This window comes from Lagopus leucura, unplaced genomic scaffold (assembly GCF_019238085.1).
Source record: "Lagopus leucura isolate 7727_CA_CO unplaced genomic scaffold, USGS_WTPT01 Super-Scaffold_100001, whole genome shotgun sequence".
NCBI lineage: Eukaryota > Metazoa > Chordata > Aves > Galliformes > Phasianidae > Lagopus > Lagopus leucura.
Window position 1 is genome coordinate 1,925,590 of NW_024962262.1, and position 14,204 is coordinate 1,939,793.

Consider the following 14,204-nt stretch of genomic DNA (forward strand, 5'->3'; position numbering starts at 1 on the left):
TCCTACTTCAGAATCCGCTTTAAAACTGCGAGACAAATGATCTTGAATCCTGTATGCTGTTTTCTGCTTTCCTGATAGGAGATGGCTCTTTTCTTGCCTACAACTGATGAAGTTGCAGAGCTGAAGTTTCTTTTACTATGGAAAATACTGTGCTCTGAAGGCGGGAAAAACCCACAAAAATTTAGATAGTCACAGCCTAACTACTGACCACTGACTATATGCAAAAACAGTATGCAAGAATCGTTTCCTGATAGTAAAGTAGCAGTGCATGGAAAAGCTAAGTGCAAGTCAAGCTGTTTAATTAAAAAAAAATAAAATAAAAGTGAGAGAGAAAATGACATTAAAAATCTCCCTAAAGACACAGTCACTATCACAGTTTAGATAAAATGATGTCAAGAGAAAATCCTTACTGGAATTTATTAATTATTATTATTATTTTGTAAACCTGAAAACGGCAACTAGTATCGTAATAATTGTATTGAGCTGAGCTATTGAGCTGAGGTTCTGGCTCTTCACATCTAGGGAGGCAAGGACTTAAAGATGCAAAAAGAAAACAAAAAAAACCCAACCTGGAGATGAATGAGATTAGTATCTGGCAAGGAGATGACTATATTGCCTACAAAATTGTGCAAATGCTTACATACTTTGATGTCTCTGAGTAGGTGTCCATCATTAAAACAAGAAATGACCCATTTTAAAAATCAGTATACGTGCAGCAAATTGAAACAGACCTCAAATATGCTTGCAGTGAAGACATTAACCAAAGCTGTTACATACACTGTTTCAGTGGTTCTGCTCCAGATAATACTGTAGATACTCTGTACCAAGAAAAATAATCACCTTCATTTTCACGGTAGTGTCAATCTTGTTTGTGCCCTGGTTTGTTGAAGCAGGTATGGATCTGACAACCTTGTTCTAAGGAACAAGTGAATTTCATGACATGGCTTGTGCTACCAGCAACACCTGACTTCCAGCTGCATTCTTTAACTACTTTGCTTACTGGCCTAGTCAGTCCAGTGCTCTTGATTCTGGTGTGAAAGGCATTTGATTCTTTGCTAATGTTTCTTTACTTTTTTCTTTCTTTGTTGCTTGTTTTTCTTCTTTTTTCTGTAACTAAAATTCTTGTTAAAAATATCACTGGACTTTGCTTTTTGTGCTTCTTAAAAGTAGTGGTCGTCATGTGCTGTAAGGAAAAATAGCTTTGCAGTATCTCTTAACTAGTGAGAATTTTCCTTCAGCACTGAATGAGAATATATTGGGTTGTCTTGCTTGTTTGGATGAAGGCTTCCTGAATGGGCTTCAAGACTAACCAAGCTGTGCCATCCCTTCAAGCTATCTATTCACTTACAGAAGAGCAATAGGAAAAGCCCAATCTAGACAGCTGTGTTTTCTTACTTTGACTCTATTCTTTGCCTAACAATTTGTTCTGTGAAAGTCTTCTTAAAACTTGTTCCATCTGCTTTATGTGTACAGAGGTTTAGGAACCTTCAGTGTATGCTATTACATACATAGCTGTTCTGCAATGCAGTATTATTATTAAAGTTCATATTTACTCTCACAGAAGGTACTGATATCTACTAAAGTTTATTCAATGCTTTGCTAAAATGTCTTGTTGCATAGTATTATAGTCAAGCGTTTAGAGTTTTTAACTTGCTTCATGCATCATACGTGATTTTTTTCATATTTCTTGGGTATCCAGACTGATCTGTACTTCTGTTTTTGGGGGGGGTTTGGTTGGGTGGTTTTTTTGTTTTGGTGGATTTTTTGTTGTTTTTTGGTGCTACAAATAGTTATATAATTTGCTTCCTGCAATTGTCACTGCTCTTTAACCTCTTGTTACAAATGGCTGTATTTCAGTAAGTACAGCTGGTAAAACTAGTAGCTGTGAGAGTTGAGCAGCCCGTAGAAATACTGATTTCTCAGATTCTTTTCTTTTTTATTATTATTATTATTATTGTTATTTTTTACATATTTCTGGTCTCATTAAAGGGACAGTGTTGTGGTTTCAGCCATTTCAATCAAACTGATTTAATGGTAGACCCTCTTTCTCAGGTTGCAAACTACTTCTCTTTTACTGCGTAGAATCTTAGAATGGCTTGGGTTGGAAGAAACTTCAAGGATCATCAACTTCCACCCCCCTGTTACAGGCAGGGTTGCCAGCTGCTTGATCAAGTACTAGAATAGATTGCTCAGGGCCCCTTCCAACCTGCCCTTAAACACCGCCAGGAACAGGGCATCCACAGCCTTACTGGCAGCCTGTTGCAGCACCTCACCACCCCCTCAGTGGAAAAACTTTTCCCAATGTCTAAACTTCAAGTAATACTTAGTCTGGTATTAATTAATCTGTCTTATTTATCACTCAGCTTAAATAATCTCAAATCTGATACTGTGTATGCCTCTAAAATGGAAATAACTGGATGTTTTCTACCTCATCTCCATAGTTTAAATGGCCGTTTCTTGACAAATAAAGACTAATGTCATTTCCACTTCCTTCCTGCTCAGATTTTTTTTTGTTTTTCTTGTGGGCTTTTTGTTGGATAGTTTTTTGAGGCTGCTTGGTGTTTACACCTCCAGTTTCTTGTGTCTCTGATACAAGTCGAGTTGCTCTGGAAGATATCCTATCCTAATACCCTTTATTTTACCATTTCAAATGTCTTTCTTCAAATGCAAAGTCTGTTGCTCTTCAGTTAAAAACCAAAACAAAAACAACAACATTACATAGATATATTAGTAGTAAGTGCTCAGGATATTTTCTTTCTCTCCCATGTATTGTAAATGAAGTGAAATAGGAACATCAGAGTACGTTTTTGAAGAGAAGTACTTATAGCAGAATTTTGAGATGTGCTCTGCACGGCAGCACAAGAAATTATTACGGAGAAGAAGCAAGGAGGTGATGTGTCTAGGTATTGATGTTAGAATGGGAATAGCCACATCGTCAGTGTACTGCAGCACCTGGGATCATTGAAGGTTGATAAAAGGCAAACCACAGAGCTGAAACAGGAGAAGTTTTCACTCAGTCAATAACTTTTTGAGGTGAGGGAAGAAGGGATTTTCAGCTCTGATTTCCCTAAATGTTTGGAGTGGAAATGAAATTGACTAAAATAGAGGGAAGCACCAGCAGTGCCAGAGAAAAGTTACTGCACATGCTGTTCACTTGGTTGTTCAGCTGAAGCACAAGCTGCTTTGTGTTCAAGGGCCATAGAAGCAAGTACTTCAACCTTTGCTCTTCAGGCTTGTGTGAATGCTTTTGAGGTGCTAGCAATCTTAAAGTCTTCAGTTGGAGCAGGGAAGAATTTGCAGTTGTTCTTGTTAGATAGTTTAAGTGTGGTATTACAAAAGACTGAATATATAATATAGTTCCTTGTTTCTTTGCTGTTACAGATTCTGCTGACATCTGGTTCTTAGATGTGTGTGCTGCTTCTGGATCCATCTGGACCATCCTTTCAAATAAATCTGAAGCAGTTTAGCTGCTGCTTCCTTGGTTGCCTTACTAATGCATTTCTGTTACCCTAGAATTCCATGTAGTGAATATCTATACTGTTCTACTTAAATAATTGTTCTCCATCCTTTACATTCTATTTGAACACAACTTGACTCTGTTTCTGCACCAGAATATTTTCTAGAAGCTTTCCCTATTTCTAATCTTATTTCTAATAGTTAACCGTTACTTCATAAAGCTGCAGTAAGTACAGATCTTTCTTACGTGGACCATGTGAGATCAATTGTAGAGCACTTCCTCTGTCTCTAAACAAATCTTTGTGCTGCTATATAGCACTCTAGCAATCAACTGCTCTTCTAGTGTTCTCAGTCTCCTGGTCCTCACCTGGGAGTGATTATGACAAGAACACTCTATTACATGGCAGCTTTTCTTCATCCTTCAGAAGGAATGTACAGGAGATAATACTGCTCTTAATGGAGAATAATAGCTTGTAGCACAGGTGCCTAGATCTTAGGCACTAATATCCTTTATTGAGATGTTCTTGCAGCTAAAAAGGTCAATAAAGGAGACTTCAATTAGTTTTAGTTGTAAACAGAGGTGAGGCTTACTTTTAAAGTGCTGTGAGATTGTAATGTTATTCTGATACTTGTTCTTGGGCTTGATGTTTCTTTAAGTGGGACGTATGCGAGAGGAGCTCAAAACCGGAACCTCTCAGTATGATATTAAGGAAGACTACTTCTGAAAGGATTATTGCTTATAATGGCAGGAAGATAAATGGCCTCCCAAATGAATTTTATTTCCAGAAATTTGCATTTCGGTTGTAGCTGTACCTTTATTTCTGGAGTATATCCAGTTATTCTCTTTTTTTCTCGATAGACTTTTGTAGCCGCCAATTTGAGTGGAATACTGTTCTAGCTGATAGAATGAAGGTTTTAAATGCATGCTGAACTAATGAATCCTAAGAACTGGAAACTATGAAATGTTTTTCATATTTTTTTCCTGAAATTACCAACCGTGAGACACACATCATGAAATAGACCTGATTTCTATAATGTGGAGTAGATCTAGAAATCTAATAAGTCTGCTGTTTACAAACATGTAATGAAAGAATGAAAGTAAGAATGTTTATTTCGGTATTTAAACTTCATGCTTTGCGAGAGGCCAAAAGCTAATGAGATCTAACTAAAATCTAGGTGGATGAGTGAGAGAGAGGTGTACTTGGGCACCAGTTTTCCCCTCAGGATATCATTGCCGTTTTCTAGAAATTTTGCCTATTAGCTTATCTTTTTCTCCTTAACAGTCTAATATATACTATTTTCTTTATAACTTGGTAACAGTGTTTTTACTTACATTTTCTTAAACACGTTTAAGGATGGTAATTTTACATTTTTCATAGGTTACTGTGAAAACTCACAGGCATAGCGTGGAGATGGAGCTTTTTGAATTTGCGGGAAGTTGTGCATGGAAGGCAAATGCTTAGTACTCTATCGTGGTGATTGATGCTGAATTCATTCCATCCTTAAGCTTTGAAACTGAGGCCAGTTTGAAATGCATACATTTTACCCATTACCATTTTTTACCACTCTTGAGGTATCATGGAGAGAGCAAGGTGAAGTCAGTCTCTCTTCTTGAGTGGGAGATGACTGCCAAGAAAGCAGCTTTGGAGGAAAAGATTTGGGTATTGTGATGGACAGACTGAACAGAAGTTAGCAGTGTGCCTTTACAGTAAAGTCTTTCAACTGCGTCACAGGCAATACCTGGGCAGCCTGGTCTATTGGTTGGCAGCCCTGCACGTAGCAGGGGGGTTGAAACTAGGTGATTGTTGTGGTCCTTTTCAACCCAGGCCATTCTATGATTCAATACCACAAAATCACAGAATGAATGGCTGAAGTTGGAATACAACTGGAGAACTGTGTCCATCCCTCTGTTCAATGCAGGCCACCTACAGGCAGGTTGCGAGAACCAAAGCCATCGTTTTGAGTATCTCAGAGAATGGAAGCTTCACAGCCTCTGTAGACAACTTGTTACTGTATTAGCAAGAGGGTGATGAACAAGTCAAGGGAACTTATTTTTCCACCCTTATCTACAGTTCAGAAACTGATTCTGGAGTAAGGTATTCAGTTTTGGATTCTCTGTAATGAAAAATATGGGCATAGGTCTAATGGTAAGCTACCAAGGTGTTTTCAAAGGCCAGGAACGACAAGCTTTGAGATATGAGTTCAGGTTTGAAAAGGCTAAAGGGAGGTGAGGATTTCATAGGAGGTGGGATTGGGCTGCTACAGAAGTGCACAGTGGAAGGATGAGAGATGACAGACACTATTTTAAAACAAAGGGACATTTGATTAGATACAAGGAATAGTGGTGTTTTTTGTTTGTCATTTGTTTTTAATCCGTGAGGCTGATGAAATACTTCAGAGAGGTTTTTTTTTCGAAGAGATTTTGGAATGCCTGTCCTTGGAGATGATTAACTTGTCTGAACAAGATCTGAGCAGCTAGCGCTGGACTTGCATTGAACAGGGCATTGCAGGAGATGTCTGGAGATCTTTGGAAGTCCTTTCCTATCTATGTGATTCCGTGCTTCTGAAGTAAGGAACAAAGCAGTGATGTTTATAATGAAATCAGGAAGATTTGTGTTTTGTTTCTTTCTCTCCTTACTCAGTCGATAATGAAGATTTCACTGTTCCTTGTTCTCTTACTATCTCTACTAATAGAGGTTTTTTTTTCTCATGATGCTGACATGGTTTAGTTTTTCTTAGTTTTCTTTGTTTTCTAAACTCCCTTTTCCTTGTGTATGGCAAAAACTGTTTAAGTTCAGTTAGAAAAATATTCCGTAGTAAGAGAATGAGGATGGGTGTGCTGGTTCACATCAGGAACTGTGACACCTGCAGGGCATGGAAGTGGGCATTCAGGGAAGAGTGAGAACAGGACAGGTGTGCTGATGGTATTTTTTTCTGGCATTCAAGAAGAAGGGATCCTGTTTCCTCTTTTCAGTGAATCTTTTGAGTGCTTGTAGGACTCATAGTGCTAACATCCGCAACACTTCAGTAAGAAGTGATCACCTTGTTATGTGAAGAGCCATCCCCTTTTATTTGTCTTCAGCATCTTTCTGTTGAACTTCAAGTGAATTCTTACGTTAAAGAAAGACAACAGTTGATCTGTAATGCCCTTCAATATACTACTCTTGGTACTGTAGTTCTGTCATTAGCATTTGTCATGCTTCTGGGCCAGAAACATGCCTCAGGGATCTTCTTCTATGTGCTTATGTGATTCTTCTTAGTTTTAGTGAATTGTCTGCTTATTGGAGCTTTGAGAATACTTTTAGAGAAATGGTTCTCAAATTTTACTCCTAGAGGATGAAATTATAGCTGCAGATTCTCAGAGGTGAAAGGCAAGCTATTGTGATGAATGTGAGAATACAAATGTAATGGTACATGAGAACCGTGAGAAGTAAATGGGAAGCCTTTGTGTAGGACTATTGAAATATATTTCCACTGCAGCTATATAATGCTGATTGATTAACAGCTTCAGATGCACTTGAATCTCTTTAATAGCATTGATCTACTTTTTTAAAAAATAATTTTAATATTTAAGTTTAGAAGTTTGGGGAATGCTGTCAATAGTAACAAAAATACACAAATTTCAGCTTCAACGAGATGATGGCAAGTCTTTGGAAGCAACTGCTTCCAAAGTAAGTATAGTAAGCACTGAGCAGCTTACTATAATTTTTTCTTTAAAGTATTTTTGTCTTGCCATCTTCTATAGTGCAATTTTTTTTTTCAGTCTAAGAACTTGTGAAAGTTCCACTTAACTCTGTGTTGTTTTGTGGTTGTATTCCTGAATGCTGTTTGTTAAGCTGTATCATCGCATTTCCACCAGGACTTCTAGATTTGTATTTTGCGTTGTTCTAGAAATACCATACATGCACGTAGGTTTCTGATGGTCATTTTTCACTGAACTTTTTCAAATAAGTGAAGTTCTATATGAAGTGTGATCACCTGTATTCTCACTGACATAACTTAACGTATTCTTAATTTCCAGCTTTGTCTCTTCACCAAGCTAGAGAAGATAAGCATGTATTGGCAGAGTAGCTTCAATTCATAGGTCCGTGGCTGCGTTTTGGTCTTGGTGCCGAGTATGAATTTTTGCAGTATTGTGGCTGGTGAGGAGGATTATCAGGTACTGGGTATATTTTTAAGGACAAAAAATAAAAGCAAGATGTGAAGGCAGAATACTGGAACCGTGTAAAATACTCTCCCATAGGTGGAAGCTTGATATCTGGACACAGACTCCTTTTAGGAGGAAATCCACAGTAAAGGTTTCATTTCAGTGGCATGTGCAAATGTTGAAGTTGCTGTAGTATCTTGGAATTTTGTTGTTCTCTGCAAGGTGCTACACCCACTCTGTGGAAGAAGTGTCAGTAGAGCATTTTCTAATACCAATAAGCTGTCTGTCTGTTTGTTTGATATAACTCATTGTAGTTTAAATTAGGAGCTCTCTGAGCAAGGAAGGTATTTAGATATTTCTTTATGGTGCATGAGATGCATACTTCAGTGATAGGTAAAAATAGTGCAAATGGCAGGTCAGAATTACTGAGTTTTGTCTTGCTTTACCGTTGGTATTTCTGCTTGGTAGTATTTTTCTTTGCTTGTTATAGAGCATTTATTCTTTTCTGTGGAGAACATTTTTGAGAGATGCCAGAATTCAGTGTATTGTGGGGTGTGAGGAGTTGCAGCACATTGGTCAGGTGAGGAGCACAGCAACTCTGCAGTGTGTATTTACTGTGTGGCAGACCAGAACTGAAAGACTTTAGAAGCTAGAGAAATTCTCCAGTGAGTGCTTCTATTAAGCAGCTTCTTCAACTCAGTAATATTTAGGGTGTTTGGGTGAAGAATAGAATGCTTTTTCCCCAGGTTTATCACTATTATTTACATCATGCCAAACTGCTATTTCTTGTCATACAATCATTGTCCCACCAGCAAGGAGAGAGAAACTGTTGTTTCAAACTCTCTGGCTCATCAGAACCTGTACTCTCCTGTCACAGTTTGCAGTTTGTAGGTGGTGGGTGGTTATTCTGTTATTTTATTTTTTCAGACTTTGTGTTTGTTTTTTGTTTTTACACGGAAATTTAATTTTAACCATTTTCCCTCCAGGAGGGAAAGACCCAACCATAGTGCCATCTGCACTTGAGAAGATGACTGTGAGAGTCAGTTAATATAGGGACGTTCTGGTGGGGGAGAGAACTGCAGAAGTAAATAAGTTTTCCTCTGTTTGTTATACTAAAATGTAAAACTAAAAGCCAAACATAGTTTTAACTAATGAATTGTTTTGCTTTGTTTTATGTTTTAGAAATATGGCAAATTAACACCTTGTACTGGCTGCAGAGCTCAGTGCAGGTTTTTTGACATGACTCAGTGCATAGGACCTAATGGATATTTGGAGCCATACTGCTCAACTGCATGCATGAACACACACAAATCAAAACATGCAGAATCACGAAGTAAGTGACAAGGATGATAGATTTTTATCACTGATAAGTGTAGACTGGATTTTTTTTGTTTATTGTTTGAACACTGGGAGTGGGTTATTTTGTTTTAGGATGACTCTGTGAAGAAGCTTAGTGACTTTAGGTTTTAAATGTAGATTTTATAAAAAGATGGTGTTATATTTAACACCAGTAGAGGAACCCATGAAAGATGCTTCTCTTTGACCTTGTTGCATGATTTCTGGAACTCTTCAGCAGTTTTAAGGCTTTTAGATAGAAAAAGCTTGAGACACAACGTGTTCTGGTCTGCCACAGAATGACAGTGCAGCTACCATGCTTGTAAATAAATGTTTTCTTGACTTGGAGTCACTCTATTTTATCTCCTCAAGCAGTTGTTGATAAATTTTGTCTTCTGGTGAAGGATGGAAGTAGTTACAATGTCTGTAGATATTCTCGAGAAAGATGTTTAACCTGGGTGAAAGAAACGGATGAGAAAGTTCAAAACTTGTGTTCTTCAGTACGAAAAGGAGAAGTAATCTTGGTTCATCAGACTCTTAAGTTCACAATGCTCTACTGAGTTTTGTAGAAGGTGGTACTGTTTCACATTTAGTGCTGAGCTTTAATGGAAGAATTCAGCAAAAAAAAACCTCTTCAAGATTTTTTGTGTTATGTGACTTAGAAGCTGGCTGGAAAACAGAAAATTAGCTTTTTGCATTGAAAAGCTGATCTGTAACCCAGTGTTTCTTGCATTACTATTTTGTATTAATTTTGTTTGTAAACTACGTTTTTCTTTTAGGTATGGAAATTATTTGCCACTTTTGTAAACGAAACTCTTTACCTCAGTATCAAGCCACAATGCCTGATGGAAAACTGTACAACTTTTGCAGTTCCAGTTGTGTAGCTAAATTTCAGGTTAGCTGTTGTGTTAAATATTTTCCTCCCTTAATATTTGTGTACCTGTGTTTGTGTTAAGTATTTGCACATTAAACTAATTTGCTTTTATATACGTGTTTATGACTTTTGATTAACATAGATGCTTATGGCTCGTAACAATTTCTTTTGAAATTACTGCTTCATAATAACACTGGCTAATATCCTAAAAGGTAATAATGCGTTTCTCCTTGATGCTATAAGAGAACACAACCCAGTACCGCTGCCCACCTTATTTTTCCCCCTCCAACCTCTGTATGGAGGTGACTTCTGCTATTGTGCATTGATAATTAACACATTTCATCTCGTTTCTGCTAACTGCAGTCACAGAATGAGATCTCATGTTGAACCATGTGTATATATATATGTACTTTGCTAACAAAGACGTGTGACATCAGGAATAGTGACTCTCTGTAATGGAAGGTAGGATCTAAGTCATTAGAACTTCCGTGGATGGAACTGGCTGTTTAAGTGATGTCCACAAACCAGAGTGTTGCAAACCTAATGGTAAGCACACTGTAAGAGGCTGTTGTGCTTTTTCAGAGTGTCCTATTTAAACATGATTTAAAGTATATGTAACAATGCATTGTAATGATTAATGTGTAGGATATCAATGAACAATTCAGAGACACTGTTTTAATCTTCTGTATGTAAAAAAAACAATGTATGGTGTGTGATTGGTAATTGTTCAGCTTGTGAAGAGCTGGATACACCCATACAGAGGTTTCCCATTCATTAAATTTTGGAGTTTTCTGCAAACCAATCTCTTAATTGCTTCCTTAACCTCCATCATGTAGCACTGTTCTTATATTCCTAGTATGTAAAGACAAAATTAATTTTACTTGCAAGCTCATTCAACCTCTGTTTCATTCTGTGTGGTCTTACAATTGATTGCAGCCCAAAGGGCTCTCCAAATGAAAACTTTGTGTTATTTGAATGAGAAAAATAAAGGTGGTGAATGGCAAATGCAGCCTGGACCTTCTTAGATTTGCAGAGAAATCAGCATCTAGCAATATTATTGAATATAACTGTAGATCTCTTGATATATTGTGGGTTCTTGATCTTACCGAAACCTTGGTATGCTTCTCATGTGGTTTCAGCACTATGTGTTGTCTCTCTAATATTGTATCAGTAAGTTCTCAGTAAGACAAATACAGGAAGATGGTCTATCAGATTCTAACTTTTGATAGTTTCCATGTATCCAGTGTTCAGAAGAACAAAATGTATTTACCATTAGGTAAGAATTGATCATATGAGAAGAGCTTCTTCTGTTCATTTAGTATTTAGGTGGAAAGGGAATTGTATAGCATGTGTGCTCATGGGAAGTCTGATACCTAAGTATCAGACACACTGGGGGCTGAATGGGATTCATTCTATTCAGTCATGCTGGAATATTGCTGCAATGATCTTTTGAAAAAATAACTGATATATGATGATTCTCCATACTTTTCATTGTTTACTAATGAGGATAACTTTTGTTTTACATTTCTGGTACTATATTAATCCATTTTTCTTACTGTGCTATTTTTTCTATAGTCTTCAATCTGTTAGGAGTTATCCTTCTCAAAGCAAAATAATTGCTATTCAAGGTCTGTACCTCCCTTCTGCAAAGACTTTTAGTCCTTTTGGTTTACGGATGGATTGCAATGTTTTAATTCCTAATTTTGGTTGCAGCACTTTATGGTTGGTTATTTTATCTTATGTATAACCTTATGATTTTAGCTAGTTGTTGCTTTAATCTATTAAAATACTGTAGGTTCAGCCAGATTGCTTGTTGTGCACCTTATGTCCGTATCTGTGTTCCCCCCATGCACATAGCTTGCAGCAGCATTCGTTCCTGTAATAAAGAGTAAAGAAAGGGAAAATGGTCTGATTGATGTGATTGTTGTTGAGGAGTTGGCAGTAGAACAGTGTGACTGTATCTTGTTCTGTTGTGCTGCTGTTGGTGGTGTTGGAAAGCAAGGGCAGAACTGCTCCGAAGCTGTATTGTTTTAACTCAGTTTTGCTGTCAGTAACTTTACTGAGTCAGTTCAAGGTCCTGTACTGAGCTTGTCTCTTAAGGAAGCATAACATTGCTAACTTCTGTCTTGTGGCATGGAGGCTTAGTACAAATGTCTTACAAAAGTAGAAGCCTTGGAAAAAAAGCTATCTTGTCAAAACTTAGGAAGTTTTCAGAAAATTCTTGCTAAAACTTTTATTTTTTAGTTTGTAGATATATTTGAAGAATTGTAGAACCAGTATGTGTAAGGGTTAAAAGCACTTTTGTGTGTGTGTGTGTGTGTTTTGTGTGTGTGTGTGTAGCTGGTTGCTCACTCTATTTTCATAGTTGGGTCGTGCTCTGTTACCATCATGGTGATGTCTGCGAGTGCTCTTCCTTACACTCCTTATATCTCTCTCGCTTTCTCTTACTCTCTCTCAAAAGAATTTGCTGGAGTGGAAGCATGTAGCTGATGCTTGGCATGTGTGTTAGATAAATAATGTTCCACATCTGATCGTGATAAAAATAATTGAGGGTTCCATGCTGAGCTTGGAAGGGTCATGTGTGTGAGGGTAAGGAGGATGTTTGGTTCCTTCCCTATTTAACTTCTAGTATCTAATTTTGCTTGTGTGCAGTCCTGATGTGTGACATTATGCTTCTGCTTAAAAGATTTCTTGTATGTATTTGCTTCTCTTTCATGTTAATGAACAGTTTGATTCTTGTAAATCTTTTTTTACTTGAACTGGAGAAAGAAAATGGCCGCAGTCAGATTGCCTGCTGTTCCTTCTGCGTGTACACCTACATTCGTAAATATTTCCATAGTTTGATTTTGCATTGTTATAAGCAAGAATAACCCTTCTATCACTTACTGCTGGGGCGACAGGGAGTGGCGCGGGCGGGCCAGAAGCTGTAATGCTGCGCTGGTCTTCTCAGAATGCTCCTGCGCGTTGTCTGCCTGGCGTTCAGTTGTGATATGACATCTCACAGCAGTTAATAGTGGTTGTATTGAGGCTTGAAAAGGGCTGCACGGTGATTTTTAGTTTTGCTTGGCTTTTCCCATGCCCTTTTTGTTCAGGACAGACTCAAGAATTTAAGATTGTATTCAGGGATGTACATGCATACATGGATCTGATTTTAAGTATGTATTTGATCAAGTATAGAATCAATGAAGTCTTGCTGCTCAGGGGCATCTGTGAAAGATTTTAATGAATTTACTATCTCAGTGATTCTATATGTGTAATAATGTTTCCAGGTAATTCCTAAAGATAGTCTCTGTTCCAAGAATCTTGTAATTTAGGGGGAAGACGAGATGGTGAAAATACTACATGCTTTCTATCTTCACTCATTCAAACACTGTGCAGAAACAGTCCTTAATTGTAAGCAACGTGATAGGAACTTCAAGATGTACTAAATCACGTTGTGATTAGCTCTTGGTTTAACAATTATTATTATTTTTTAAGAGCTGTTAGTGATGTGAATTCAGTTCTTCACTGATTTCCTAAAAAAAAATCATGTTTATGATTAAAAAACAAAACACAAAACAAACCAACCCACACTTTGTTTCAGAACCATTAATACTCAGTTGCTCAGATTTTATCTACATGTGTAAGATATTATATTTTATATTTATTCTTTGGACTGTTTAAAGAATATTTTAAAAACTTTAAAATATTTTTTAATAATTTTTTTAAAACTTTAAAATATTTAAAACAGTCTAAAAGTCCATGATTCTCATATCTTCAGCTTTAGTTTTTAAACTGCTATTCCCTTGGGCCGGTTAGGGCTTGAATTTTCACTGCAGTAAGCAGTTGGGAAAATAAATGAAAGGAGATAGAGGTGCCACACATCAGAAAATAACAAAAATCCTGATTTTTTTATGCTTTAGCCCTCTAGATAGAGCTTTGGGATGCCATATTTAATGGTAACTACAGACATCAAAAATACGTTTACTTTTTTTTTTTGGTGAGCACTTGCTGTATTTGATCTTCATTCCTTCCTTTCTCTTCAGTATTCTTGTACGGATTGTCACATCTACTAGTTATTTTACATTTCCTTCATTCATGAACTGGATACGGTAGGTATATTTGCTTTGTGATTTCTCTTTGTTTTCAACCAGAACTGACACAGTTTTGCATTGCAATTATGTAATCTACGTGGCAGCCCACGTTGAGAACGATGTTTGCTTTGTGAGGAAACCTGCAAGGATCTTGATCTCAAAATGCCTTTGTGACTCCTGCGTTAGTACAGCTCTTAGGCTACATATCTAGAGCAGCAAAAAACTAGGAAACCTCTCAGCTGCAGGGAGGTTTGCTGGAGTAGAGGGATAAATCTGGCAATGCTGCGTATGTACATTAGACTGTGTTAAAGTTGCTGTG

At 37.3% G+C, this 14,204-nt stretch overlaps 1 protein-coding gene across 9 annotated transcripts in view; it reads left to right on the forward strand.

Annotated features, from left to right (window-relative positions):
* ZMYM2 (zinc finger MYM-type containing 2) overlaps window positions 1-14,204 on the forward strand; it is a 93,829-nt gene that overhangs the window by 42,288 nt on the left and 37,337 nt on the right. For 8 of the 9 annotated variants that reach the window (XM_042868481.1, XM_042868487.1, XM_042868488.1 and 5 more), the window contains 2 exons: window positions 8,786-8,936; window positions 9,718-9,833. The exons of the other annotated variant lie outside the window; for it this stretch is intronic. In XM_042868481.1, the coding sequence (XP_042724415.1) occupies window positions 8,786-8,936; window positions 9,718-9,833 (267 nt within the window). The remainder of the gene's footprint in view (window positions 1-8,785; window positions 8,937-9,717; window positions 9,834-14,204) is intronic. 9 annotated transcript variants of the gene reach the window in all.